The sequence below is a fragment of the Orbicella franksi genome, chromosome 1, assembly GCF_964199315.1.
Source record: "Orbicella franksi chromosome 1, jaOrbFran1.1, whole genome shotgun sequence".
NCBI classification, from domain to species: Eukaryota; Metazoa; Cnidaria; class Anthozoa; order Scleractinia; family Merulinidae; genus Orbicella; species Orbicella franksi.
The window spans coordinates 44709004-44735515 of record NC_138145.1 but is presented as its reverse complement, the minus strand read 5'-3'; the positions used below and the strand labels follow the sequence as shown (position 1 = coordinate 44735515).

Below are 26512 nucleotides of genomic sequence, written 5' to 3'. Positions count from 1 at the left end.
TTGAGTCTCGCCCAGCGATGCCTCGTTATGCAGCAGTTTGGGATGTAAACCAAGTTCTTTATTACTTAAAGACTTTGTCCCCTGTTAATCAGATTTCTCTAACTCTGAAGCTCACAATGTTATTAGCTCTAGTCACTGCTCAAAGGGGGCAATCCCTTCTTTTTCTCAATGTGGACAGCACGATAGATTCTGGCTCCTCTATAGTGTTCAGACTTCAAGAGCATGTTAAACAATCCAAACCAGGGTCCAAGGGTATGGTGATTGAACTTAAATCATTCACAGATCCGAGACTTTGTGTTGTGACCACTCTTAAGGAGTATTTGACTAGAACAAAGTTTGCAAGGGAGACTCGTTCATGTAGTCAACTGTTGCTAAGTTATGTTAAACCGTACGGTCCAGTGTCTAGAGACACGATCAGTCGTTGGGTTAAGTTTGTATTAGAAAGTTCAGGCATTGATGTAAACATTTTCAAGCCTCATAGCACAAGGTCAGCTTCAACTTCTAAGGCAAAGCTGAGTGATGTTCCATTAGCAGATATTCTTGACAAGGCTGGATGGAAGTCGGAATCCACCTTTGCTAAATTCTATAACAAAAAGATTGTGGAAGACACGTTTGCCAATAAAGTTTTGCAGTAATATGTTCACTTGTGTGAAATTATTTACTACTAGCCTGTGCATCTGTCTTTGAAGTCTCATGTGATCCCTCTGTGGGTGACAAGGTGGAATACAGAAGTTGAACGAGACTTACCGGAAGTTGAAGTTCGACTGGGATTCCATCTTTGTCACCATACACAGAGGGATTACATGCCCTCCCTTGGACCCACCCTGTTACTTACTTCCTACAATGTGTGAGTTACAAGGACAGAATATAGCAGGCCAAAAATCCAAGTAATCACATGCGTAGAGCAGTGCGTGGTGTTAAACCAAAGTGAGTAATCTATTCCTTGTTCTTTAGGGTTAGTTCTTAGGTTTTCTATTGTTATTTGTTTCGGTTGAGTTTCCTTTTATCGTTACTAAATCGGTTAGTTAGTTCTGTATGCTCGGAATCGCGCTTGATTAGGTCCATATCTCCAATATAGGGTTATTTTGCCATAAAGGTACCGTCCAAGTTACACACCGTGTAGCCTATTAATCGTTTTCCAGCCTTCCGTACGATCAGTATAAGTGCCGATTATGTTACACTTCCATGTTACGGACGTTATTGAGAATGTTAGCAATAGTTTCTTCATTTGTGTTATTTTATCTTTATACTTCGGTATGTTAGTTACGTTAGCTTCTATTTTCGTTATTGTATTTCAGTTCGAACCGGCATACAGTTTACATCATACGACTTACGGCTAAGCTTACAGCACGTGGTTTAATTCTACCTTCGTCTTGGCACGTGATTCGTTTCATTTGAGTTTGTATGGAACATTGATCTCTGTCAATTAAACTCTGTTTACATCGAAGTCAGAAGTTCTTGTCGAGTTCGTTTTAACACTACGCACTGCTCTACGCATGTGATTACTTGGATTTTTGGCCTGCTATATTCTGTCCTTGTAACTCACACAATGCACATGGCTGATGCTTTCAAGACTGAGTTCACGCAGGCGCAATGCTATCTCATGTAATCCCTCTGTGTATGGTGACAAAGGTGGAATCCCAGTCGAACTTCAACTTCCGGTAAGTCTCGTTCAACTTCTGTATTTTGTTTTGTTTTATACCTCTATTAAACGGCCAGGAAGATTTGAAGTCGGGCGTTTTCCGCCAGATGAAGATAAAAGAATGACAAGGTGGAAACGTAATTGTTTCTTTGGCTTTTGTTAACGTTATGGACCGTATTATAACCAACATTGTTCTACTTTTTCTACGCTTGCATTTGTTTGTACTTACATTTGATAAACTGAAAACTGGACCACGACCAACGTTGTTTTCGTGCAAATCTCTATTTAAGAGCATGAAACGGCAAACGGCAAAAATGAAACTTTTGCCGTCTGTCTTCAACTATCTGTATAGTGAAGTGAAAATATTTGTATTTGCGGTGAATAGTAGAGGACATTTTTCTATTTTTGTGTGATTTATTTAAGGATTACAAGAAAAGAATAAAAAAATCAGAGGTAATCTTTGCAGTTTGCCGTCTACCGTAAACGGCAAGCTTAGGCCCGGTTCATACGTCGCATTTCTGCCGTGTCGAATTAAATTCAACGAATTAAATTCGACAGAAATTCGACGTCTGAATCGGCTGCCGCATTTCTGCCGCACGTTCGACTGGTCTTGTCGCATTATCCGACAGAAATGCGACACCGATTCAGACGTCGAATTTCTGCCGTGTCGAATCTAATGCATACATTATGTTAATGTATTGAGCATGCGTAAATGTTTTCCCGCTCAAGAAAAAGAAGAAACTTGGCCATTCTCGACCCAATGCAACCTGAACATATTGCAACACATACTGCTCCGTTGTCAGCCTTCTCCTTCTCGTTCCATTGGCGGTCAATTTTTTGCAAAATTAAAGTTCTTCGTCGCTCAGTATTTTCGTCCGCCATATTGAATACCCTCCGTTTAAAACATTTTCCGCTGGCTGACATACCCGACAGTACAAATTCCGAATTAAGTGCGACACAAGTGCGACGTATGAATCGACAGTCGCATTTCTGCCGCACTTAATTGAATTGAATTCGACACGGAAGAAATGGGACGTATGAACTGGGCCCTAAACTCTCTATTAGGGAGCTTAATTAAGAAACCACGACGGCGACGCCGAGGACAACTTCTATTAAAAATGATTTGATATTTTATCTCCGAATCTCGCGGTTCTTCAAGTCGTTTACTTTGTTTATCACTGTCAAAACTACCACGAAACTGAATCTTCGACACATCGATAAATTCGAAATAAAAATTTAAAAAATTAGCCCTCGTGGTTCACCTTCTCCAGACAGCGCAGAATTTCACGTTGTTGTTTTGCAGAGAACGACAAAGAAATCTAGCAAGAATTATAACGCACGTGCACAGCCATCGTTCTCCTCATTAAACCTTTTGCTTAGCGACTTTGTCGTTGCCGTCGTGGTTTTCTTAAGCTCCCTAATCTCTCCAGTGGCAACTTAGACCCCGTCCACACGTATCCGAATATTTTTGAATCCGCAACTTCTTCTTTTCGGATTAAAAAATCTCCCCGTCCACACGTAGCGTATTCAAATCGAATTCGCCTGTCCACAAGCATCCGGTGGTATCCGGATTCACTGTAAGAAACTAGGCCTACACGTTGTGCCGCCATATTGATTTATTGTTCGGTAAGAGACTGGACACGATTTTGCTACGTTATCGGATTCGAAAACATCCGAATTCACCGTCCACACGTTATCGAATTCGTTGCGGATCTATTTTTTTCCATTCTAGCGAGCGGATTCAAAAACATCCGGATTCGCTGTCGAATTCGCCGGATGCATGTGGACGGAAGCCGTATCCGAAAAGAAAAAGTTGCTGATGAAAAAATATCCGGATACCTGTGGACAGGGCCTTAATAGAGGTTCCACTGTGTTTGCTGTGCACAAATATAATGTAAGTTAAATGAATGAATCTGTGTGAAAAGATTTGATGAGCAGAACAATGGCTTTATGAGTGCGTTATAAATCCTTGTACATTTCGCAGCCCTTGTCCGTAAAACACAACGCGCGGCCAGACTATTTTCCAAATTTAAGTCTGGAATTGAAAGTTTTCTTTATATATTCATCCGGAACTAGTTCTTAAGCTGATTTAAACGTGAAAATATGCTTTAAATAAAATTCAAATTAATCGCAGTCCTGTCAGTTGGACATAACACATTCCGGCAGAACGTTTTTGATTTTTCTCTGTAACAAACAAATTTCTAGATTCACAACTTGTTTGGTTTTCTACTCGCCATGTAGCAGTGAAAGCGATAGAACAAAATATGTGATAGAGTGACCAAAACTGGTTTGAGATACGTACATCTCACTTTCGCTTTTCAGTCTGCTTAATATATAGTGGGATGAAGAACAAATAACGTCGGCGCAGGGGTTATTCCAGAGGGCTCGTTTCTCGAAAGTCCCGGAAACTTTCCCGGCCCGTAAAGCCATTTTTAGTTCATCTTTATCTAAAAACAGAGGCGCTTACGCCTGAAACTTCTTATATGAAAAAAACCTCTGTTCGTATTAAGAGTATGTGAATAAAACAGCTCTGTAATGATAAGGTTTGAGATTTTGCTACGGCTTTCCGGGTGCGAGGGGCCCGTTTCTCGAAGGTCCCGAAAAGTTTTCGCACCAGGAAAGCCGCAGCAAAATCTCAAACCTTCTGATTACAGCGCTGTTTTATTCATGTATTCGTAATATGAACAGAGGCTCTCTTCATACAAGACGTTTCAAGCGTATACACATCACTGTTTTTAGATACAGATTAACTGAAAATGGCTTTGCGGGCCCGAAATGTTTCCGGGGCTTTCGAGAAACGGGCCCCAGGTGTCTGCGCCCAAAGCAAACCACGGCTCAAAGATAACATTTCTATCGAGAAAAATATTGGCTATTAATGTTCCTATAATACATTTGACGGAAAAAATCGTTGTATATTTTTAAGAACGCCTTAGTGCTTTGTAGTGCCCGAAAGGCAACTGACATTGAGAGAAAAATGTTGGGTTTTTAATTGTTTTGGAACAATTCGAAAGAAAGAAGTCATCATTTCATTCGCCGCTAATTTGGAGGCTTCTACTCTCGTTCCAAGAAGAAGTTTGCGTAGTTTTTCTCAGGTAACCTTGGGCGCCTTCCATTCGACCAAAATGTCCGAAATTTTCGAAACGAGGGCAAATGGTACAGAAATTTCCCGGGATAGGTCCCAGAAAATCCGGAAATTGTTGAATTTCCGAAAAGCGAATCGTTCAACCCAAAATTCTGGAAATTCCGGGATGAAAATCAAATGGAACGGAAATTTCCAGGAAAATATGTTCGAAAATTTGGGTAAAACTCACGAGGTTGTCTTTTTTTTTTCGGAAATTATGCAAATTCTCGATTTTCTATTCAGCGCTAGTTCTTTTGGCCGCGATCACAACGAGTTGGACATCTCACGCAAGGATGACAGCAACGCGTATTCGAAAGTGGAAATACTTTAGAAGCATTCCACTTATATGTCGATAAATACTAGCTGCAGCTAAATTCGTGAAGAAAACATTTTATAAAAATAATTCCCCCTTCCCCCTGTTGTGTGTCATGATGTCGACATATTAGTGTTCTGTTTGCTTCTATATTTGCGATTTAAACCTCGAAGTCATTGAAAAATTCCAAGCGAACAAAACTGTGCGGCTTGTCGTTTTCCACACTGGTAAAGTCTGTACCATTCGCCCATGGAAATTTCCGGAAATTCTTACCGGAATTTTTGGTCGAATGGGAAACGCCCCTTGTCTTCTTACACTGTGTTTTGACTGTCTTCTTGTTTTAACTATGAAGGAAAGCGCGCGCTTCCAGTTTATTATTGTTTTTCTTGACGCTTTGTTTCTCTTATTAAATATTTGCCGTAGCCCAGTAATAAGAGAAGCAAAATAAGAAGGGTAAAATAACAGGGGCAAAATAAGTAGGGTCAGAGAAAACTGGAATAGTAAAGAAGCACACATTTAACACACTTACACTGACAAAGTAATGAATCTGGCAAAGAGGCCTGACAAAGTCTTGTGCATCTCTTTTATACTGTTCCTGCAGCTTACCAGTGCTGTCACTCAATCAATCAATCAATCAATCAACCAACCAATTAATCAATCAATCAATCAATCAGTGAAACTATATCTAGAAAGGATAGTTATTAAGTTATACAACTAATGAACTTGTGGGAATTAATATTTACAACTTGACTGTTTATGCTAAACACTATTTCAAAATGAATTGACTAAAGGCTTTACAACACTAAAGTCAGAGCGCAATAATTATTTTTCTTTAAAAAAGTGGAATGCTGCGGTCGACTCAATCGAATTTCAGCCACAGTAAAAATGTGAATATGAAGAAGAGTTATATCAAGTTCATTAGAGGGGGGCTAAAATAGTGTCACAGATTGTCTTTTTTCAAAGAGGGCCTTGTAACCGGAGCTCAATTGCCTCCCATATGCAACGTTCAGTTTGAACGTGTTGTTTTCTGTGGCAAGAACTTTTTTTGTTGCTGGAATCTATACTGAATGTCCCGTGAGCTTAGAATGTTAATGAATGGCTGACGAATTCCTCGAAAGATGTTCTTTTACTCTAGTTTCTAATCACAAGGAGTTTCGCCAACATATTCTGTCACATTGTTCACAATGAATGCCCCCTATATTAGCTATGATGTGATAGACTGTTCCGCACTGTTTCAAGTTTTCTGTTTTGTCCTTAACTTGTACTAATTACGATCTCAGAGAATTGGCAAACCTCGATGATAGTAGAAACAACAGTTTTTTTTTTTAACTTTTGCCGTGTTTTCACGACAGGTTTACTATGGTTACAAATAAAGTTATTATTATCATTATTATTATTATTATTATTATTACTATTATTGTAATCTTTTACAAAGCTTAACTTTTATTGCTTAGGCTACAATTAATGTCAATAAGGCTTTTGGCTTGTTGACATTTCGAGGTCATGACAGTGCACCCTTAATGTTTGGTTCCATTCACTGGACCAAGATATATCCAAAGGCTTTTACGACCGAGCCATCCCCACATGTGTTACCCAAAAAATTACCAAAGCCAATCAAAGAATCGCAAGTACGGCAATCCAATTCGTTGTTTCCAAGGATGCCTATTCTTGATTTGCGTTGAGATCCACTGTAAGTTGGAGCATTAAACCCTTCCGAGTTGCAGTTATTCTGCAAGTGGGCCTGAGAACCAATCAGCGTCTTCCACTTGTCACGACCCAATGACGTGGCGCGATATTGCCCGTCAGCGATCAGTGAGTAGAGCGAGTCAGCAGTCTTATTGATGACGGCAAACTTGATTAGCTGGCCGACCTTCATACCGAGACAGATCTTGGAGAAGGATGTGTTCCAGTAGGTCGGCAGTTTGGTCTCTTGTGAATCAAAGCCAGTCTCCCCTCCAGCACGGTTGTATTCATTTTTGTTAGTCCAGTACCCAGAGGGATACTCAAAGGTGTTCTGGAAAATAATCAAGGTGTAATTATTTCCAGATATTTTCAAACTCATCTTAAAAATCACTCATTATGCAAGATATGCTTACGCCGGTTGACCTTGAGAACAAGCAAATGTCATCAGAGCATTGAATTAATCTACAAACGGTTGACCAAATACCGTGAAGATCTCTGTTTATACCACCTTCCGGTTAAAGACCCATCTATAGGTAAACAGAAAACTATTTTGGTTGGACTCTCCCCTTTATAAGGGGTTTTGGGTGAGCTTATAAACGGGAAGGATGGGGGCCTTTTATCCGGCGGGGACTTATAAGAGGTGTGGAAAAAAACGTTTGGAAATGAGGTTATAAAGCCAACATCAGTGGTATCAAAAAGCGTTATAAGTTCTTGGGGACAAGAAACACAAGTCACAAGTGAGGAAATTTATAAGTGAAGCACAGAGGTCATTGTATGGAACTTTGGCAAAATAGCAAATACTGGAGGTACATAAATAAAGCCCTTTGAGATTGGATAAAATTGAAGCCTTTTAAAGAGATTTTCTGTTCACCGACTTTAACAACTTTAACTGACTTTTGAACACCTGAAACCCCCAACAGTTTCTTTAATTTTTTTTTACCTGCTTTATTTTAAAATACAGACATTATTTACAACATGGTGTGTCTGTCAAGCACACGTACAAACTACTTAAGTAAGTAAGTAAGTAAGTAAGTAAGTAAACAGTTTCTTTAATGATATTTTACGAGATAGTGAGAAAAATATTGTTTTACACTCAACTGGTTCTGGGAGAAAAAAAAATCGAAGCGAATGCCAATTGCATTGATTGGAAGCTTAGCAAATCATAAACTGGAACAATAACAATTCATCAATGGAAAAATCGGTTTTAACCACCCACTGATGAAGTTTTTGAAAACTAAAGCAGCGCGTCCTTGAATTTAACAGAAATCTGGAGTAATCTATGTCTTCCAAATTGGAAAATGGCAATGGTATTCAGTTGACCAATGACATACCTTGTTGCCGTCAATCTTCATGACCAGCGTCCATCCCCTATCTCCACATCCAAAATCCCCCATGTGACAGAGAATGGAAGTTGGTTTTGAGTCAAGGTTAAGGGTAACCAACTGACTGGCGTTGGACCTGCTCAGTATTAAACAAGAGAGAACGGGATAAATAAATATGCACATCTGTGTAAATGCTGAGTAAATACGCAGGTTCTTTTGGATCTCACGGTTCCGAAAAGGCTTTAGTTTTACGAAAAATTCCAAAATAAGTTCTTGTCATATTTTTGGCGAACTCTTTCTTTTCCACAATAACTCCATGACGGTATATTCAAAAGAGGTGTTTTTAGAAACAGTCGGTTGGATAATTGATGGCGTGAATAACATATCTAGGTGTGAGATCTCGACGAGAAATCATTGATGTCAAGTATATAAGATGACTTACTTGTACAGGGCGCCATAATCATACGCTTCCTTGCAAGACGTAGCTAGAAGAATTATGAAATTATGTCCATTAACAGCCGTTATACCTCTTCAGATGGCAAAATAACTTATCGTATTTACTGAACCTCATGATGACTCAATTAGTAAGTTATATAAAAATATATTGAATCCGGGTAGAATTCTATGTTTATACAAGTAGAAAAAGACCCTACCATTTATTTATCCTCTGCTCGAAAGAGTATAGAATAAAGGTATACTTGCAGAGACAGGAAAGCGAAATCAAACTTAAATTTCTGTGGTGTTACGTGTGATCCCATTACTGACGTAAGATCTTAAAGGAGCTCATATTTTGCGTTATTTTAGCCACTTACAAAGTTACTTTTAAATCAAGAACACCAAAGAGATAACAATAAACCATAAAAAACCAGGATAGTTAAGAATGGAGAAGATTGACACAGATTAGAAACGACCAACTTGAAACATTTAGGCTAAACTTTTCAAGATGGGCAAACCGTGACGTAGCTCTTTTAAGGCATAATCTACCACACGTTTGGGTGGAATTATACACGTGGCAAATCCGTTATCATTGAAATTAGAAGAAATGTGATCGATGGCACTTTATAAATGTTTGCAATATTATGTGTAAGTAGCGTGAGCGACACACTCTCAAAAAGAAGCCTTGGACTTTTGCCTTGTACTGTTGTGTCATGGTACTGCATGTTAATCTCATGAAAGTGTCACTTACGCCTTTTGTGGCAATATTTTCCTGTGAAGCCTGCTTTACAGAGACATTCGAACGTGTCATCTTTATACTTTGTCATGCAGGTGCCTCCGTTTTGACAAGGCGAAGAAGAACAAAGACCCTGCAAAAAGAGGAAAAGCTCGTCAATACAAAAATAAATATTGTGGCACAAGTTGTACCGTATTTTAATTGAAAAGCTTTGTGTTTGAAATGCTCCGCACCTTTATGAAAAAGTGATGAGTGCTCTTGTTTTCCTTGAACTGCGTGAAGTTGTTGTACTTATCAGAAGACAATAACTCGCACCATAGCCTTCCGTCGGCCCCTTTGGAGGCAGCTAGGTTTACAGAAAGGCACAAATGATTGCTGAGGCATTCAAAGGTGCAATCAAAGACGTCGTAAACCATATGTAATCCAATTCCTGGCACATTTAAATAATGGAACTCTTCTTTGAGGAATACGTGTTGCCGAACACTTTGTGTGGTAGAGTAGATGTTCTCTTGATATAAGACGTTTGACCCTGAGGAGAAAAACAAATTTCAAGAAACTGCACTCAAAACAACGAAAGTATTCAGGTGAAGGCGATTGTTAGTAGCTTTATGACAAGGAAATAGTGGAAATCGTTAAGCTGTTGAAATCCTGTCGCAAGTCGTAGTGCAACATATCTTTCAAAGTTAGGTCAGACGTGTGCGCACTTACGTTGAGTGTTGCAAATTTATCACAAGTTGTTCAATAACATGGGTTGGAAATGTTTTTTCCTGGAACTTTGCTTACACCTGCCTGTCTCACTAGAAGGCTTTTCATAAGCAGCCATGCATGCCAAACAGCACTCCAGACATCGAACAAAAGAACGTCCCTCGCAATAAAGTAGAAAATAACCCAAGCACTGTATGAACTCATTGCATTACATATGAATATATTATGTAAAAATTGGGGAAAGGCATCAAATATTTACAAAGGACATTTATTCATGAGGCAACGCTTAAAAAGTTCCGTTCGAATTGATGCGAAGAGCAGGGCTTGCGTTTCTGAATGTAAGTGTTTTGGTCAGATAAAGTTTTGCAAACTGGCGGGTCCATATTTTAAACTAGCTGATGGGCACTTTCTTTGGTAAAACAATATGATTCAGTTCTAAACAAATATCAAATGTTGTGTTAATTATTAGTCATATGTCATATCATAAAAGTGCAAAGTAAATCTTATTTCGTTCTCAGAATTGAAGAGCAAAGATCTAAGAAGATGACACAAACATAATCTAACACATAAAAACAGAAAGAATGGCAAAAGAACATAAAGTTGAAAAGAATTGTTCAAAGCCCCCACCCCCCGGCTTTTTTTTTTTTTTTACCTACAATGAGCTATTAGGCTAAAATAAATGCGACATTCGATCATATGTCAATATTTTTAAGCCACCTGTTAAAAGCATAATGGTTCCAATCTCGCTTATTGGTGATTTTCTTCACAATGATCAAGCACTTTATTGCCAGAAAACCCGTTCACGAATTTCACTTTTTTACATGTGGTCGCGCTTGCTTTTTGGCATCAGTAGCAATGATCATTTTCTTTGTTTAAGGGATAATGATGTGATCTTGGAAAATTCATGAGATTATAAATTCATTAATTTTTAATTCATAATTTTTATATACGTTGTGAAAAAAGTTATATAAAGGCAGTATTTTCCATCCGTCACCGACTCAGTAAGATTGTAAGGTTGGCGTATAACTGCCTTAAATGACAAAAACCATCACCATTATTATTATTATTATTAAACCAAAAGGCTCAAAACTCTCTTCAAAATTCAAGCCGTTTCTTTTTTTTTTTTGTGGAAAATCAGCCCTAATGCTTCAGTTATTAACCCTCGAACAATTACCTAGGTTTTAGCAAGTTTCATAGCACCCATCAATTCTTCTGTTTAGTTTTATTATAAAAACTGGGATCATTCGATAAATGAACCAGCACATGATTCTATACAATCGTTCAGTTTGCAGTTTTCAGTTATGTTTATCTAACTATTCAGTCTCATTTTGGACTGTGGTTTATACGACGGACTTTATACTGTGTTCACCTGCACATTTGGTTTTTCCTGGGTGTTTCAAAAACGTTTAGATATTTAATACGCCCCGCAAAGAACGGTAAAGCCGGAAAAATGCAGAATTAACTTAACATTTATTCCAAAAATCATACATTTTATGAGTATAACATGGTGAATGGCCAAAATTGTAAACACCTCTCCGTCTTCTGCCATGAAAATGTGGTTTTTCAGAACAGTGCTCAACGACGTTTCGTTATTAAAAAGTAGAAAAAGGCACAAACATGACATAAATAAAATACAGTTATAAGCAGGTAAATAATGTTCACTTACCTTCAGAACAAGTTGCCTCGGTTATAAGATCCGACGAAACGAATAAAACAGACAAAATGAAAATATAAAACATGACAGCAGGCAGCCCTTATCCTAAGAACTGAATATACGTGAAGAAAACCTCTTTACCCAGCTACTAAACTGAAAACTTCTTTATTAAATTTTAATTTTCCGCGTCAATCAAGCATCAACTTCCTCATGTCGGTTTTAACCAATCAGAGAAGTTCATGTGACGACAGGTGCACGTGAAGATGAGTGAAACATAAATAAATTGCCAAACAGAAATTGCCAACAGAACCGTTCAATAGCACGTTCTTAGTGGACGATGGAAACTGGTATTCAGCATGTTTTTCTTAGTAAGATCAGCACTTCACATAATTTACTCCCCTCCTAGCCCTCCCCTCACCGAAAAATGTACATGTACACCCGCGCAGAACTGGTCAGCGGCAACTGTTATAATCAGAGACGACTTCGTTTAGTGTCAGAAGTAGAGTGTGAGAACTGGATGATGCCGCAAGTGGCCTAAAAAACGCTTCAAAATTTGGAGATTCTAGGATGTCCATCGTTCTGAAAACACGAGCCTTTTCTGCCCTCCTTAACAAGCAGTTACAGAATAGACGACTGTTGTTTGCTGCTTGCTTGCACAGCAAAACACAACTGGAAAGCGAGCACGTTCACCTCTTCGACAAGGTGTACTCTCGTGACGGTATGACCAATGTAACTACGAACATTTTGTCCAAAGTCGGACGAAAATTACACCTCTGCAAGAATCACCCTCTGAGCATTTTAAGAGAAAAGATCCAAGAACACGTTTATGCTGACTACAGAACTCGTTGGGGTGGTCCAATGTTTACAATGGTAGATTACCTATCTCCTGTTGTCACTGTGGAGCAGAACTTTGATAGTTTGCTTGTCCCTAAAGATCATGTTAGCCGCGCCAAGAATGATAACTACTACATAAATTCTGAGTACTTGCTTCGAGCTCACACATCCGCGCATCAAAGGGACTTGATTAAGACAGGATTGGATGCGTTTCTTGTGACGGGGGATGTGTACAGAAGGGATGAAATTGACATGTGTCATTATCCTGTGTTTCATCAGATGGAAGGGGTCAGACTGTTTTCACAGCACGAGTTATTTTCTCAATACAAGGTGAATATTAGTTATTTTATTATATGGCTTGTGTTTGTAACCAATACAACACAAGCTCGAATTCGCGAATTTTTGGGTATTTTTTCCCCGTTATGCCCATGAGCTGATTAGTGGCCTGCAAAAATAAAGCAAAAAGCTATATAATAAACAATAAGCTTGAACGTTGAGTGTTAACAGGAAGATCTCAAATCTCAGCCTTGCTGGTCAATATGGCAAGATCTTGGTTTGAGATTTTCTAGTGAAGACCTCACTCTCAGTTACATGTAATAAGTAGTTTTTGTCATAGCCTACAGCTATGTAGTCTGCATAAGGACCCAGTTGTTCAATAGCTAGATAACACTATCCACTGGATAAATTGCTATACAGTGGATAATTGTTAACAAAACAAACTGCGCCATCTGCTGTATAGTGATTTATCGGATTGAAAGCTTTATCCACCTTTTGAACAACCCAGGCCTGGAGGATGTTGATTGGTGGTAGGCATTTTTTCCTCCCAGCTCCCTTCCCCGGTTTTTTCTTGTATCCAAGCTGCCATGTTCCTCTAGCACTCTTGCAATTAAATATGTGCCATAATCTGCAACTGAATGAATATAATATGCATTGTTTGAGTGGACCGCAATGACGTGTTTCAAACCACTCTTAACTCCCTATTATAATATGGCAATAATCTTTTGTTTACAACTTTGTGTTGCAAGGAAATGCCACCAAACAGGCCTGTAGCAAGTAATAGGCAAACTGAGACACCGGCCTCAGTCATTTTGTTTAATTTTTCTTGTTTTTAGTCATAATTGATACCGTTAGTAACTAGGAAGAGAATTTAACCGCGGACATTACCTCAGTTATAACTTTTTTTCTGGCTACAGTCCTGAAAAGTAGTCACAAGCTTTAAACAACCTGCTATGAGGTTTTGCAAACATTATTGTCTACTTGTTTATGGGGACAAAGTGTGGACACCAAACCGGACCCTGTTCTTCCTTTAGAAGGAGTCCAAAGGGGTTTCCAGTTTGGGGATCTATCTTTTGTACTGATAAGCCATGTTCCATTTACATCCCAACTAGAATATCCAGAAATTGTTTGTAAATGTTAAACAACAGGAATGATTAATTCAAATCTTTATATTTACCTTACTTTTGCAAAAGGATCCCCTGGAGATTTTTGACCACAGCAAAAATAAAACTCCAGAAAAACAAGCTGTGCATACACTGGAAGCAGTGAAGCTGGTTGAGTTCAGTCTCAAGCAAATGCTTGTTCGGATGGTTGAACACCTGTGTGGGGAGGGAGTGGAGATGAGATGGGTTGATGCCTACTTTCCTTTCACTCACCCCTCCTGGGAATTGGAAGTCAAATTTGAAGGTGATTGGTTGGAGCTTGTTGGCTGTGGAGTTATGGAACATGATATATTGGTCAATGGTAAGTTAAGCAAAACTAATCAATTGAAAACAATGCCTTAATTATTACAAGTAAGTAAACCAACAATAATAGCTTAATTTTGTCAGAGAATATCTACCAAATGGTGACTAATGGGGAGCATTAGAAAGAAAGAATGGTTGGCACTGGCCAGGATGGAAATGGATTACAATATAAAAAACTTGATAGTGGGTGACTCATGCCTTTAGCTATGAATTTTGTTTAGATCTAAGAAGGGAGCATGGACCTCTGTTAATCCAAGCACAATAGGGCCATAAAAATCAGGTCATACTAACTTGGTGGTTGTATAAAAGGGTTTTAACTAGCTTAGCTCTCATTTAAGGTTATTCCCCAGTATAACATTGCGCATCCCTACCACGCATAATTTCATGTGTGATTAGTGCGTGCGCATTAAAAAAGGTGACTTTTTCTTCACAGCTGGACCTCGCCATAGAGGTAAATCGTCATTTTTTTGCAAACGAGTATGGTGACCTATCATTTTTGTCTGTTGTTTTGAATTGAGTTATAAATTTCTCTGTGTAAAAGAAATATGGACCAATTCTCAGTGTAGAACAAAAAGCAATCGTCGGAAACGTGAATTTAGCAAGCAGTCGTGACTACAATCATGGTGCTATTATGACGATTTATATGGGTATAAACAAGGTGCTGTTGCTCCTAAATGAACATGGGGACCCCTCATTTTTATTTCAAAATTTAAGTTCCTATAATATACACAATCAATAGGCAAAGTTTCACAAAAATCTCAGTGCAGGTTCTATTTCAGTGGAATGACCTTAATTTAGGCTAAAAGAAAGTGGTAATTGTACACAAGTAAGGAGATGGTTGTAAGGGAGGGTTCTGCTAGAAATTATTCAGAAGATTCATTAAAAGTTGCAACAAATACAAATGACCAAAGAGACAAATGTACACTACAACAAACATTTACACACCACAGATACAAATAAGCTGGGGAGAGGGGGGTATGAAATTAACATTTGACTGGGGCTGTCCACACAAAGCTTAATTTTGACGCAAAAAGATCCCACGATATCCAAAACCGTTACACCCAGCAAATGCAAAAATATTTATTATGAGGGATAGGTGAATTTTCTTTTCATTGTTAGGTGGCGCTGGGCAAAAGATAGGCTGGGCATTTGGTATTGGACTCGAGCGTTTGGCTATGAGGCTTTTCAACATTCCTGACATACGACTTTTCTGGAGTGAAGATCCAAGGTTTCTCGCACAGTTTGAGGGAAACCAGATTATACAGTTCAAGCCATTTAGCAAATATCCACCTACCTACAAGGATGTTGCATTTTGGCTCCCTGAAAACTTCTCTCCAAACAACCTATTTGATGTTGTACGAGGGGTGGCTGGTGATATCGTTGAAAAGGTGAGAGATACCGCAAAGAAAGAATAGGTAGAGTTATAGTCTGTGAGCGGGTTCACAGTTAAAGCTTTGCATGTGACTGCCAAGGCAGTGAGAATGAGTTGCCAAGTAAAGCGAGGCATGGCCGACTTCACTTTTGACTTGCTCCAAACGTGAGCCTTATTTCACTAACCTGAAAATTGCAGGCTGGTTTCACTAGCACATAAGCTAAGCATAAGCCTACATAAACCAGACAAACCACTGAGAGACAGTAAGATGTTACTGATATTGTTAGTACCTTTGCCAAAAGGCACTACTTAACAGCATTCTGCTGCGCCTGCCTACACTGCTTATGCTTATGCGCTAGTGAAAACTAGCCTGAAGAGACGACATTCTTACATGTACCTTAAGTTTATAACTGATAGTGGAACTGGATAAAAACGAAAAACTAAAAAAAACATGAAGAAAGGAACATTTTACATGCCTGAGCCTTTGAAATGTGTACCAAATACATGTATCCATGAGTAAAGTCTGTGGCCTCATTGTGCAATAGACAATGTACTAAATTTGGTGGTAACATGCAAATCATAGAGAGAATTTGACTTTTCATTAGTTAACTTAAGATGATCAGTTTTTATCGTCCAATGACTTTGTTTTTGATAATATTTGATTTTATTGGGAGAAACTGGATGATGATCACCTTTAGTTATCACTGTTGACATGTAAATTCTCTTTACATCATCAGTACACTGTCATTAGCACTGGTTATGAGAATATGCAAATCCGTCAACTAAGTAATTGTCTTTATGTACCATCAAACTCGTAGTGTTAAATTCAATAAGCAATGTGTGGCACCTGGTGAGGAGAAGTCATCTTTTGACCCTATGAATGACGTTCTTGCATTTATTTCAGGTAGAGCTTGTTGATAAATTCTCCCATCCCGAGACAAAACGAGAGAGCCATTGCTACAGAATAACTTACCGATCCATGGACAAGACATTCACAGACTCTGAAATCAACAGCATACAGGATTCGGTTCGAGAGGAAATTAAAAAAAGACTGCTTGTAGAACTAAGGTAGATTTCTACAACGCCCTAACCCTCTGAGTGACTCACCAAAGTGGTTTCCATTGGCAGAACTTTCTAGCAAACCTGTTATGCTTGCTTGCATAAACCAGTTATTAACTGTATCAAAAGTAAATACATCAACAATATTTTCTGAACTTTATTTTCCATAAAGCAGAACTCTTTTACCTGGTCATGAGGATTGTAATGTAGCTTTAGGTAATAAACTGGATCCAGATGTTAAAATCAAACAGAAAGTGGTACAAAGCATTGTACAGATTCTTTCATGTATTATCGACCACAAACAAGTAAAACGATCTCTTCAACTGGTCAGTGCTCACGAAGTATTAATGTTTAGTGATCCAAGACAATTCTTATTCAGTGTGAGAATCCTTATGTGTGCAAGAAATTTAGAGGGAAAAAGAACTTAACAACCGTGCTCAAAATGGGTGTCAATCAATATGCAGAGCTAACTACTAAAACCACAAAAGCTCTCAGACTTGCTTACTTGAACCGTTGCCGTGGGAATACGAGACTTGTTCCACAGGGAATCAATTGTTATAGTATTGATGGTTTGCAACCAATCCTGAGGGTCTAAAAGACAAAGGGTTCGCAGTAGGACGAGGGTGCTCGTCGGAAATTTTGAAAAGAACTCCGAGAGGTACCAAGATCTTGCTTTGTGGGGGTGGCTTGAAATGTTTTCACTCTTAAGAGGTATCAGTTCTAAAACAACACATTATCTCCTGTCTTTTTTTTCGACCTGATACCCTGAAAGGTACTGGGGAAGTTCCCGCTGGGGGCCCCGCTGGGGAGCTGTTGAGGTTGAACACCATGAGAGGTACCAAAACCGCTTTTTAACCCCTAAAAGGTACGATGAACATCCCCCGTCCTGTTCATACAAGAGTACCCCCGGGAAGGGAGAGAGAGAGAGCGGGGGGGGGGGGGGGGGCACCTGCAGAAAGTTTAAAACTCGTGACGCAAAGTTTCGGACATTCTGCCCCCGAGCGGAGTTCAGCTTGTTCAACGCCATGACACATGTCGCAGGGAAACATTTTCCAAGGGCGCGATATGTCCCATTGAGTGACCAGCAACAAGACTTCCCAAAATGTCCGTTGGAATGTGTGCACCTTGAAATTCTCAAGGTAATAATATACCATGACTTACATTTTTATTAGATTCCAAGACACTCACTCACTCACTCACTCACTCATCCTCATCGAGCCCATGAGGACTCTTGAGGCCGGAGACGTCACCTCCTAATTAGCCTACGTTCGATTATCAGTACTCTGTCGCATCAAGGTGACAATCACACCGAGGGATTTTAGGGAGAAAAGTCGGTATTTTTCTAGCCACATTTTGTTAATTTCCAGGTGTTCAGCGTCATCTCAAGCATAGTTGTAGTATTTTTCCTTCTAAATTTTCATGCCACAAAAAAACGTCATTAAGAAATGGAAAATGATTGATTGCTCCCAATAAATTAAGTGCATATACTGTTAGGTATCCAGGCTGGACTCAAGTAAGGATATGTGAGGTACCCCTCCTGAAATCGCTGTTTGTTTCTGTTATCCAGGAGGGGTTTAACTTTAGAGTGAAGGCGGTTGTAGTGTTTAAGGACTATTACTCGGCCTCCCTGCTCCGTGATTCGGGCTCCATAATCAAACAGTCGGTCGATACGAAGAGAGCCCAAGCTCATGGCTACCCCGGCTTGAACCTTTAAAAAAGACGCAAGCATTTGTTAGCCATTACGCCGCGTATTTATTCATTCATTCATTTATTTATTTATTTATTTATTTTAAGTACCTTTTCACTACAACAAGTCATATTGTTAGATGTGACAATAACGTTGTTAAAGGCAAGACAGAACTAATATAGGAACAGCGAGAATTTTGATAACAGTTTTGTATTTTTTCAGTGTAGTTTTCTGTTCTCTTATTTTCTTCCCAGCTTTGATTTTGGCTAAACTTCAAACTCCACCGAAATTAGCAGGAAACAGCACCGCACGTTTTACGTTAATTTCAATGTTAGCGTAAATTACCAATAACAATAATAATAATAATAATAATAATAATAATAATAATAATAATATTGTCGCGGCTAATCGCCGTCGCAAAGTACAACAACGACGCAGCTCAACAAGGTCGAACCGAAAGCATACATTGGCGCCTCTGGCAGCCGCTATACGGTCCATGTCTGACCTTGGAGCACAGCTTACAGCCAGCTGGAATCAGCTGTATGTTGGTTTTTGCTCAGGGGGAAAAACCGGAGAACCCGGAGAAAAACCCTCGAAGCAGAGAAGAGAACCAACACAAACTCAACCCACTTATGGCGTCGGGTCCGGGAATCGAACCCGGGCCACATTAGTGGGAGGCGAGTGCTCTCACCACTGCGTCATCCCTGCAAACTAAGCTTAGCTGAAACATTCATCCGGTTTGTTTGTTTGCGATTCGTTTTCTTCTTTTCATCTTTTATATTTTATTTCTATTTTTTTTAATTGCTAACGTAAAAGAACAGTTATTTTATTGATAAGCTTTATACTTACTGCTGACACAAATCCATTCGGCAGTCGGAAAGGGTTGAATACTTCGGGCGCCACTCGGTCATCATCGTACATCTTCGTTGGCATATTCGGCGTGAATGCTCCGTAGGCTGTAATTGGATAATTCACAGCTGTGTGCTGAGCAGACGAAGTCCATATTAAGCGAGTCACGATGTTTGCCAGCATTGCCTTGGAGGTTATCGAGGCCGGAAAGCCACGCAGCTGAAAAAAATCATGATGATTCAGTTTAGTGCTCTTCTGCATCAAGCATCCGAATGCAAACCCTCTATTGACTCCGTTTTTTGTAATAAGCACCCAAATAACTAAAACCAACTCTTTTCTAATAAGAACCATTTGCAATTGTGCTGCAGCCTTAGGCACTGTCAGAGTACCAGGTCTAGTGTGGTTGTCAAGAAAAATTTGTTTCAACAGCTAATTTTGCATCCATATTTTTGTTTGTTCATTGGACAAGGACAAAGATGATAATGCTAGAAAAACAAGAAAATATTCCCTATCTCCAATAAACTCCTTGCCTTGAAATTTCGATGATGCTAAACCGGAAAATTGCGGTATTGTTAAACAGAAGCGATATCCCTCGTAGGTAATTGCAAGAGCAACTAATGAAGACCTCATGCACAAATAATAAGAAGCAGAAATTAAATTTAAATGCATGGTCAGTAAATAAGCACCTTTCCTTGACCGCCGTTACTGCCCAGGCCATCGGATGACACCTCGTTGGCGAAACCTTGGATTTCATGGTCCTCCAGTACATCATTGTCAGCGGCGTAATAACTAAAATTGAATTCATGCGCGTGAAATTAACTTTTTCATTGGATAAAACAGTCACGTGAACTAACATCTCGATTCATTTTCTCAGCTCAGTACTTCCCAAACAGATCAAAGACAATAAACACCTTTTCTTATGAAAAAACTAGCGGCGGGTGAACGATGACTGAAATTTTTTTGTATTTTATTATTATTTTATTATTTTTTGTATTTTATTATAATGACTAAAATCGTTTCTCTTTGGAAAGGCGTTCCTATTTCTAGTGATTCCTGAGTGAACGGAGGGGAAATAGTGACTCCAGAAACTATGCTGAGTATGTTTTTGATACGAATTCTGCTTCTTGCGTCCGCATCATAATATTATGTCAAAGATACTCACAAGTTAACGTAATCGTTGACGAGATCTTCCATGGCCTGATATATGACTTCTCCATCGTCTCGGTACGGAAAATATGGTAATTTGGACCGGTCATCGATTCCTCGTGCCTGGGAAACGAAGTGAAATAACATAAAGCTTATCCATTATGTTGATAATCTACGCAGAGGTTAATAATCTTTGAGTGCAAGGTTATAGAAGAGGATAGTGCTTCTGTAAAATAGCGCATGACTGTAGCGCGCAATCATTTTACGGGCGGACAAATTTCAGGCCCTGTTCACACTACGAGGGAGAAAGTTGAAAACGCAGCGGTTAGGCCCACCGTCCACACCGATGCGTCACGAGAACGGAGCTTTCCAAAAACGCTCTTCAAACTTGAGGAATTTGAAAACGCCGGCTTTGCGTTTTAGTGTGCACGGAAAACATTTTGAAGACGGTACTTTTCGAAAACGGTGAGGTCACGATAATCACGTGATTCCGCTGCCCGAGGTTTCCTCAAGCGCAAAATGGCTGGTGATTGTGGCGTAGTGTAGACAGGGCTTCAGAAACAACGTGCAATGTTTATTGTGTGCAGATCAACTAGTGAAAAACGGAAATGACAAGCAACATCAGACAGTGCTTTCTTCAGCGTTGAGAAAATCGCAAGAATGACATACACCATTTTAGGTCAGTAGTCTGTTGTTGAGAGGTCAATGGTGCAGGGTGATATCGTACCTTATTTTTGGCTCTGAAGTCCGTATCAGCCCACGTTAAGGTCTGATAAGCACGGACCAACAGAGTAACAGCGCCGATATTACCAATGGCAAATAACTGATGCATGTAAGCTTTGTCATCTACCAGTTTAGGAAAACCCACTTTGTTGGTCGGCAGTAAACCTCTGCAATAGAGAAATACCAAGAATACACCATAACTAATTGTACCTAAATGAGATTTCCTCGCTGTAGTTTATTTTAAATTCTTTTGGCTTTTCTTCCCATTCGGGGAAAGTCTCATCTCTCGTAGAAAAATAAATAAGAAAAGGAAAGTAACTTAGATAATCGACGAAGGGCCTTTTCAAGGGGTCTCGCTTTTCTCGGAGACGCTTTATTTTTCTGTTGTGGACGGTACTGTTATTTGCTTTCAACCAAACGCATGCGTACGCCTTACCCTCTCCCCAAAGCCACTAATATCCCCACGCCCCTTCCCTGAGTAGTTATTCCTACCTGCAGTGGTACTTAAGTAGCTGGTGCAGAGGGTGCAATTTTGACAGGTGTCTCAGAACGCACACACAGAACGGCTCCATCATGAGATGGGTCTTCAGTAGATGTTCCACCATTTCCACGTAAGCGAAGTCCGTTACTTGAAAGCTCTCTTTAGCTAGAGCCCATAGGTCTCCATCCTCAGGGGAGTAGACCTGGGAGTCTGTGACACGATAGAAAAAATGTCCGTGACTTCTAGCGTAGGTTATACAGTATTTTTTTTCCCTGCGGAGGCAGTGCAGGGCAGGAGTTGGGGTTAGAAGTGGTTTTATATCTTACCAGGCGTATAATCAAGCTGGACAGCCACTGGTCGTAACTGCGCAGGCGCACCACTTTTCCCTGGACGCGAGACGAACAATGCTATTGGAGACATTGCGGGCCACATTTTCCGCGTGGGCCTGTGTTCAGTGATGTCCGGCACTGTAACGAGGTTGTCGAAGACTGGGTACTGGGCAACGAAAATGGACCCATCGGCAATAGCTTCTTCAAGCAGAATGTTCTTTCCCAGGCTCCTCGTGACCGCGGCGTCCCAGTCGTAGTTTTGATTCAAGCGTGATTTGAGATCAGACCATTTAACACCGACAGAATCTATGAAAAATAAAAATTACCGAGAACCTTTATGCAGTGTACTATGAAAAGCTTTATAAGGAAACTGTAGCGAGTCTGATACGGTCTTTGAGCCTCACTCACCTTGACCAGCGGTAACTTTCATCAACGACATAGGATTGAGTCCAGCTAACCGCTGCTCGGTGAACACGCGATCTTCACGCCACGTGATATTATTGATGACGCTTTTGAAGGGTTCCTCTTGAGAAGGAAAGCGGAAAAACGGGCGAACCTGTCAAAAGAAAATCAATACCACGTGAAATTACTTCTCAATACAGATATCACTGTCGGAAACTGTTCAAATGATTATACCGTTCTAAGTGTGTCAGTCCACAGTCTACGGTGCCATACTAAAGTACAGCTAAATTGATTTCGAGTGAATAGTAAGATTACAAGTCTTAGAACGGCAAATATCATAGAGTACTGTAGCCTCGAATATGTAAGCGTTACGCCACGGACACCCTAAGGTATTCAAGGCGCATGTAATCCGCGATGTACACCTGGAATATACAAGGACTTACACTTGAAATAATTAAGTCCATTTGGGATAAATGGGCCAGATTCTAATAGGATATTTCAGGGGTACTTTCGGTCAGGCGTCCTCGACTCCTCCGAACATTTTGGTGTACACGACATGCGCCGATCTGTATTCGGGCGAATTCGGGCCCGAATATTTGCCATTTTGAGCAGTGACAATATTAATTTCGAAATTTTAGGGTGGCAAGGAAAAGAGGGTTATACCAGTCTACGCCCATATCGTTATATCATACAACACGAAAAAACTGAATAAATTACCATTTCTTCATTCTGCTGTTGCTTGATAAAGAAATGATACACTCCCTCGTAGTCGAAGATCTTTGTGAATTCTTTCGTATTCGTCTTGGGAAAGCTCTGAATGAGCGCCAGATTTTTCTTCAACATATAACCATACAACTTCATCCACGTTTCAGTAAACGGATCAGCCAGTGTGAGGTTAATTAACAGATACGCATTGATGTCGCTCATAGGAAACGGAAGATTGTTCACGTGACCCAGTTTGTAGATTCCTCGATGTTTTGTTAAGTCTTTACCTCTGCTTTCGTGGCAATGTAAGGGAGCTTTTTGAGGGATGGCCACACCACAAGGAACACCTAGAAATAAGACAACAATATGTGTCCTTTGGGCCTTGTTACATGACATACTGTAACTACCAGCTCTGTGATAAGGCGTCCCGGACTGTTGTGCAGGTGACAGATTCGTGTCCTGTCGGGGCAACTCGGGAAATTTCTGTCAAGTAACCTTATAACATAGGAAATTTCACTCTACATAGTAAGTTCCTTTGATGGAATTTGTTTAATTTACTTGTTAGTGGCTTTGGACAACTGAAAAGATAAGCCAATGAAAGCTGATATGGTTCTCCATTTTCTGCGCGTGCGTCATAAATTTTGCGCCCTTCGGTTGTCCTTTATAGTCGAATATCTCTGAAGAAATTGATTTGGAATTTCTTTGGGACAGTCAGATTAAAAATCCAAAAACCACATGTATGTATAGTTAAAAAATAGTTTCTCTTGAAATTTAGCTAGGTCTCTAAGAACAGTAACCATAAGAAAGGACAATACTTACGTTCCTTGCACCCAACTTTTGGTTTGTACCCAATCCATCCCGGACAACAGTCGAAGATGTTATAGTGAACAAACTTGCGTACTGGGTACCAGTAAATCTTTGTTTCATTTCTATAAAAACACGGCGAAAAGCAGTTTTATTGATATAAGAGAGCTACTTCCCCCAAATGTCGCGCTCACAAACATGTAGACCATAATAGTTTCTAGTTGATTGTGATAATCGACAGAAAGATGTTACTTCGTTAAATGTTTGAAAAATTTTCAATCATGAAAAGGTGAAATGGCAGGGAAAGTAGACAGAAAATAGAAATGCCACAATATTTCTTCATATATTTCTTTTCGAGAAAGCTCTGAAAAAACGATTCAGTGAAAGCCTTAACTTACACTGAAGAAGTTCGAAATATTTCTTCATCTTTCATAAGCGTTTTTTTTCCAATTTACTACATTTTTCCTCGGGATATTTTCTTAATTTTTTAATTTTTATACAAGGTTCTTATCCTTATTTTCACTCAACTCCCACAAAAATAAGGGCATAAACAGATATGATTGTAGATTTTCTAACATATCCAAAACTACTTTTTTCTAGTGCAGTGACCAGTTGGCGCGGCGTGCAATAAGATCCCCCAATCGATCTAACAAACAATTAACTCGCACTGAATGTGAATTTTGATTCATAAGATAAAGAGTGCTAGAAGCTTCAATACTCAAGAAAATACAAGACTAAGCTGGCAGAACGCGCAAACGAACGAAATTGTGGAACGAAATTGTTCATCGAACATTGATGAAAATGAGCAGTTTTTTGTTTCGCTTCAAATTTTTCACATCAAGGGCTAAGACAACCCAATTTCGATTAGAATGGATTAAAATTGCAATACCAAAGAGAAAATCTTAATCATAAGAAATGAAGATCGCGGTAATTAATAGGACAAAATTGACTATGGTAAGATTTTGCCAAAGATATTTCACCTACAACAGAACAAGTGTATACAAATATGTGATTAAAGACCGCAAACAACAGCTGATTACGACAGAAGATAAGTGTATACGAAAGATTCAATGATTTTCTTTGAACTCTTACCTTTCTTCTTTACATTTTAGTTTTGGAAAAGAAGGAATGCCGCAGTCCACAATTTTTAAGTTCCTTGTGGAAGTTGCATTTCGTCGTAACACCAATTGTGTTTTCACTCTTTGATACGCGCAAACATTTTGTCCCTTTTCGGGCGCTGGCTTCGATTTCACATCGGATGTTCTTTAAAATGAGGAAAAAACAGTTTTAAACCATTGTGAATGATTATTTTAACACAGTTATCCATCTCAATACGATAAATAAAGGATAATGTGAAGCCACTTACCTTACGAGAACCAAGCATACTGATAACAAAAATATCGAAAAGGCAGTCGAAAGTAGTGTGAAATTCATTAGAAATAAAACTTTCGAATGTCAAGGAATAATAAAAATAAAACTAGAGATTCCAGGAAGGTGCTTTTTCAAAACTGTAAAATTTCCCCTTCTTCAAACAATGGCTGACGAAAATCTTATAAACCGTCCGATTTCTGGCCCTGTTTCGAGAGAAATCTCAGGCTTATTCAATCATTGCACACTTGAACAGTAATTACAATACGCTAATCATATATTTTGGCCGGATGTTGTGAACAATACGGAAGTCCTGTCTAAACATTTGTAATACGCTAAGCAAATCATTAGAGATCTCTTATAGGTTAAATCTAATAAGCCGTCAAGGGGATTTACTTTTTACGCAAAGACGGTTTTCCTTCACCGATTACATTATATTTGCTGCCTTATCTCAAGAGAAATACCATCGAGGTTTCATAAAATCAGGACTTTTTTCAGTAGCCCGGCCTGAAAAATAGTCTAGATACCACTATTGATTTGATTTCAGTATTACTGCCATAATTAACGCCTTTCGTTTACCTCGACTTTTGACATTAAAGAAAACAAAAATTGTCGGATTGAAATCAAACAAGCAATCAAAACTGGTGATTATCCCTTGGTTAACGAGAAAAGATTTATATTCATAAGTGAAATTTTGACTGCTTTGCAGCGAGAAATAACAAACTGAAATCAAAGCCAGTCTTTCTCAAAACTGTCTTGATTGATCTATTCAAGTGGACGTTAAAATTTTTCTTTTTGGAAAAATCAGCGCCTTTCCATTTGAATTTATTATTCAGTTGTCGACTGCGGAATAGATTGATAAATTAGTATGTTAGGAAACTGTCGCGCACGCCTACAGGAAACTGGAAACAATTTTCTAGGTGATGCGCGGGCTTAACTGAATTATACTTTATGTTGCCTGGTGAGAGGCAATTCTGCCAACATAACTTTGCGACAAAAAGTTTGGGACTACATTGAAAACAGATGAGATTTACCGATTCTAGCTTAAAAAACAGGTTTCTATTGTATTCAAGTCACCTCCAGACTTCTCCTACAAGAATATTTTTAAAATCATTTCATATAGCCTCACTGTATTTACATTGAACAGGAAGGGAGGAAGAGGAAGGGTTGATTGACTAACAGTTCTTTCTGTGCGCATGAGTACAACGAAGCTAACGCAGCAACTTCATCAGAGCATAAAATATTGCCCTTCCCCCTGTCCAACAGTTTTTTTCCAGACATTCATTCCCTTTAGGAGGCCGGAGCGCAAAAAATAGCGATGAAGACCAAAAGGCGAGGGGACCTTTGTAAGTTCACTCGTCGTTGTTCGCGCTGCTCCGCTGACCGGCTCAATTTACCGA

At 39.3% G+C, this 26512-nt stretch overlaps 3 protein-coding genes across 4 annotated transcripts; 1 reads left to right on the top strand and 2 right to left on the bottom strand.

Moving 5' to 3' along the window:
* Positions 1-5888: 5888 nt before the first annotated feature.
* On the bottom strand, positions 5889-13985 carry LOC145463942 (putative skeletal organic matrix protein 5). Of its 2 annotated transcripts, XM_081447736.1 has the most exons (7): positions 13899-13985; positions 13214-13355; positions 9486-9781; positions 9268-9385; positions 8524-8566; positions 8091-8217; positions 5889-7090 (listed from the first exon to the last, which is right to left on the bottom strand). In XM_081447736.1, exons 2-7 carry the CDS (start codon positions 13308-13310, stop codon positions 6611-6613), a joined length of 1161 nt encoding a protein of 386 aa, XP_081303862.1. In that variant the 5' UTR covers positions 13311-13355; positions 13899-13985; the 3' UTR covers positions 5889-6610. The 2 variants fall into 2 exon arrangements, with proteins under 2 accessions (XP_081303862.1, XP_081303870.1); XM_081447744.1 differs by lacking the exons at positions 13214-13355; positions 13899-13985 and adding an exon at positions 11624-11768.
* LOC145463922 (phenylalanine--tRNA ligase, mitochondrial-like) lies at positions 12081-16674 on the top strand. The gene is made up of 4 exons (XM_081447716.1): positions 12081-12775; positions 13915-14185; positions 15307-15575; positions 16464-16674. The coding sequence occupies exons 1-4, from the start codon at positions 12179-12181 to the stop codon at positions 16629-16631; spliced, it is 1305 nt and encodes a 434-aa protein (XP_081303842.1). The 5' UTR covers positions 12081-12178; the 3' UTR covers positions 16632-16674.
* Positions 16675-18091: 1417 nt separating this feature from the next.
* LOC145463912 (polyunsaturated fatty acid 5-lipoxygenase-like) lies at positions 18092-25817 on the bottom strand. The gene is made up of 12 exons (XM_081447708.1): positions 25111-25817; positions 24837-25007; positions 23760-23869; positions 22953-23287; positions 22242-22389; positions 21831-22139; positions 21516-21714; positions 21028-21190; positions 20317-20423; positions 19841-19943; positions 19155-19373; positions 18092-18326 (listed from the first exon to the last, which is right to left on the bottom strand). The coding sequence occupies exons 1-12, from the start codon at positions 25176-25178 to the stop codon at positions 18093-18095; spliced, it is 2166 nt and encodes a 721-aa protein (XP_081303834.1). The 5' UTR covers positions 25179-25817; the 3' UTR covers position 18092.
* Between the last annotated feature and the right edge of the window lie 695 nt (positions 25818-26512).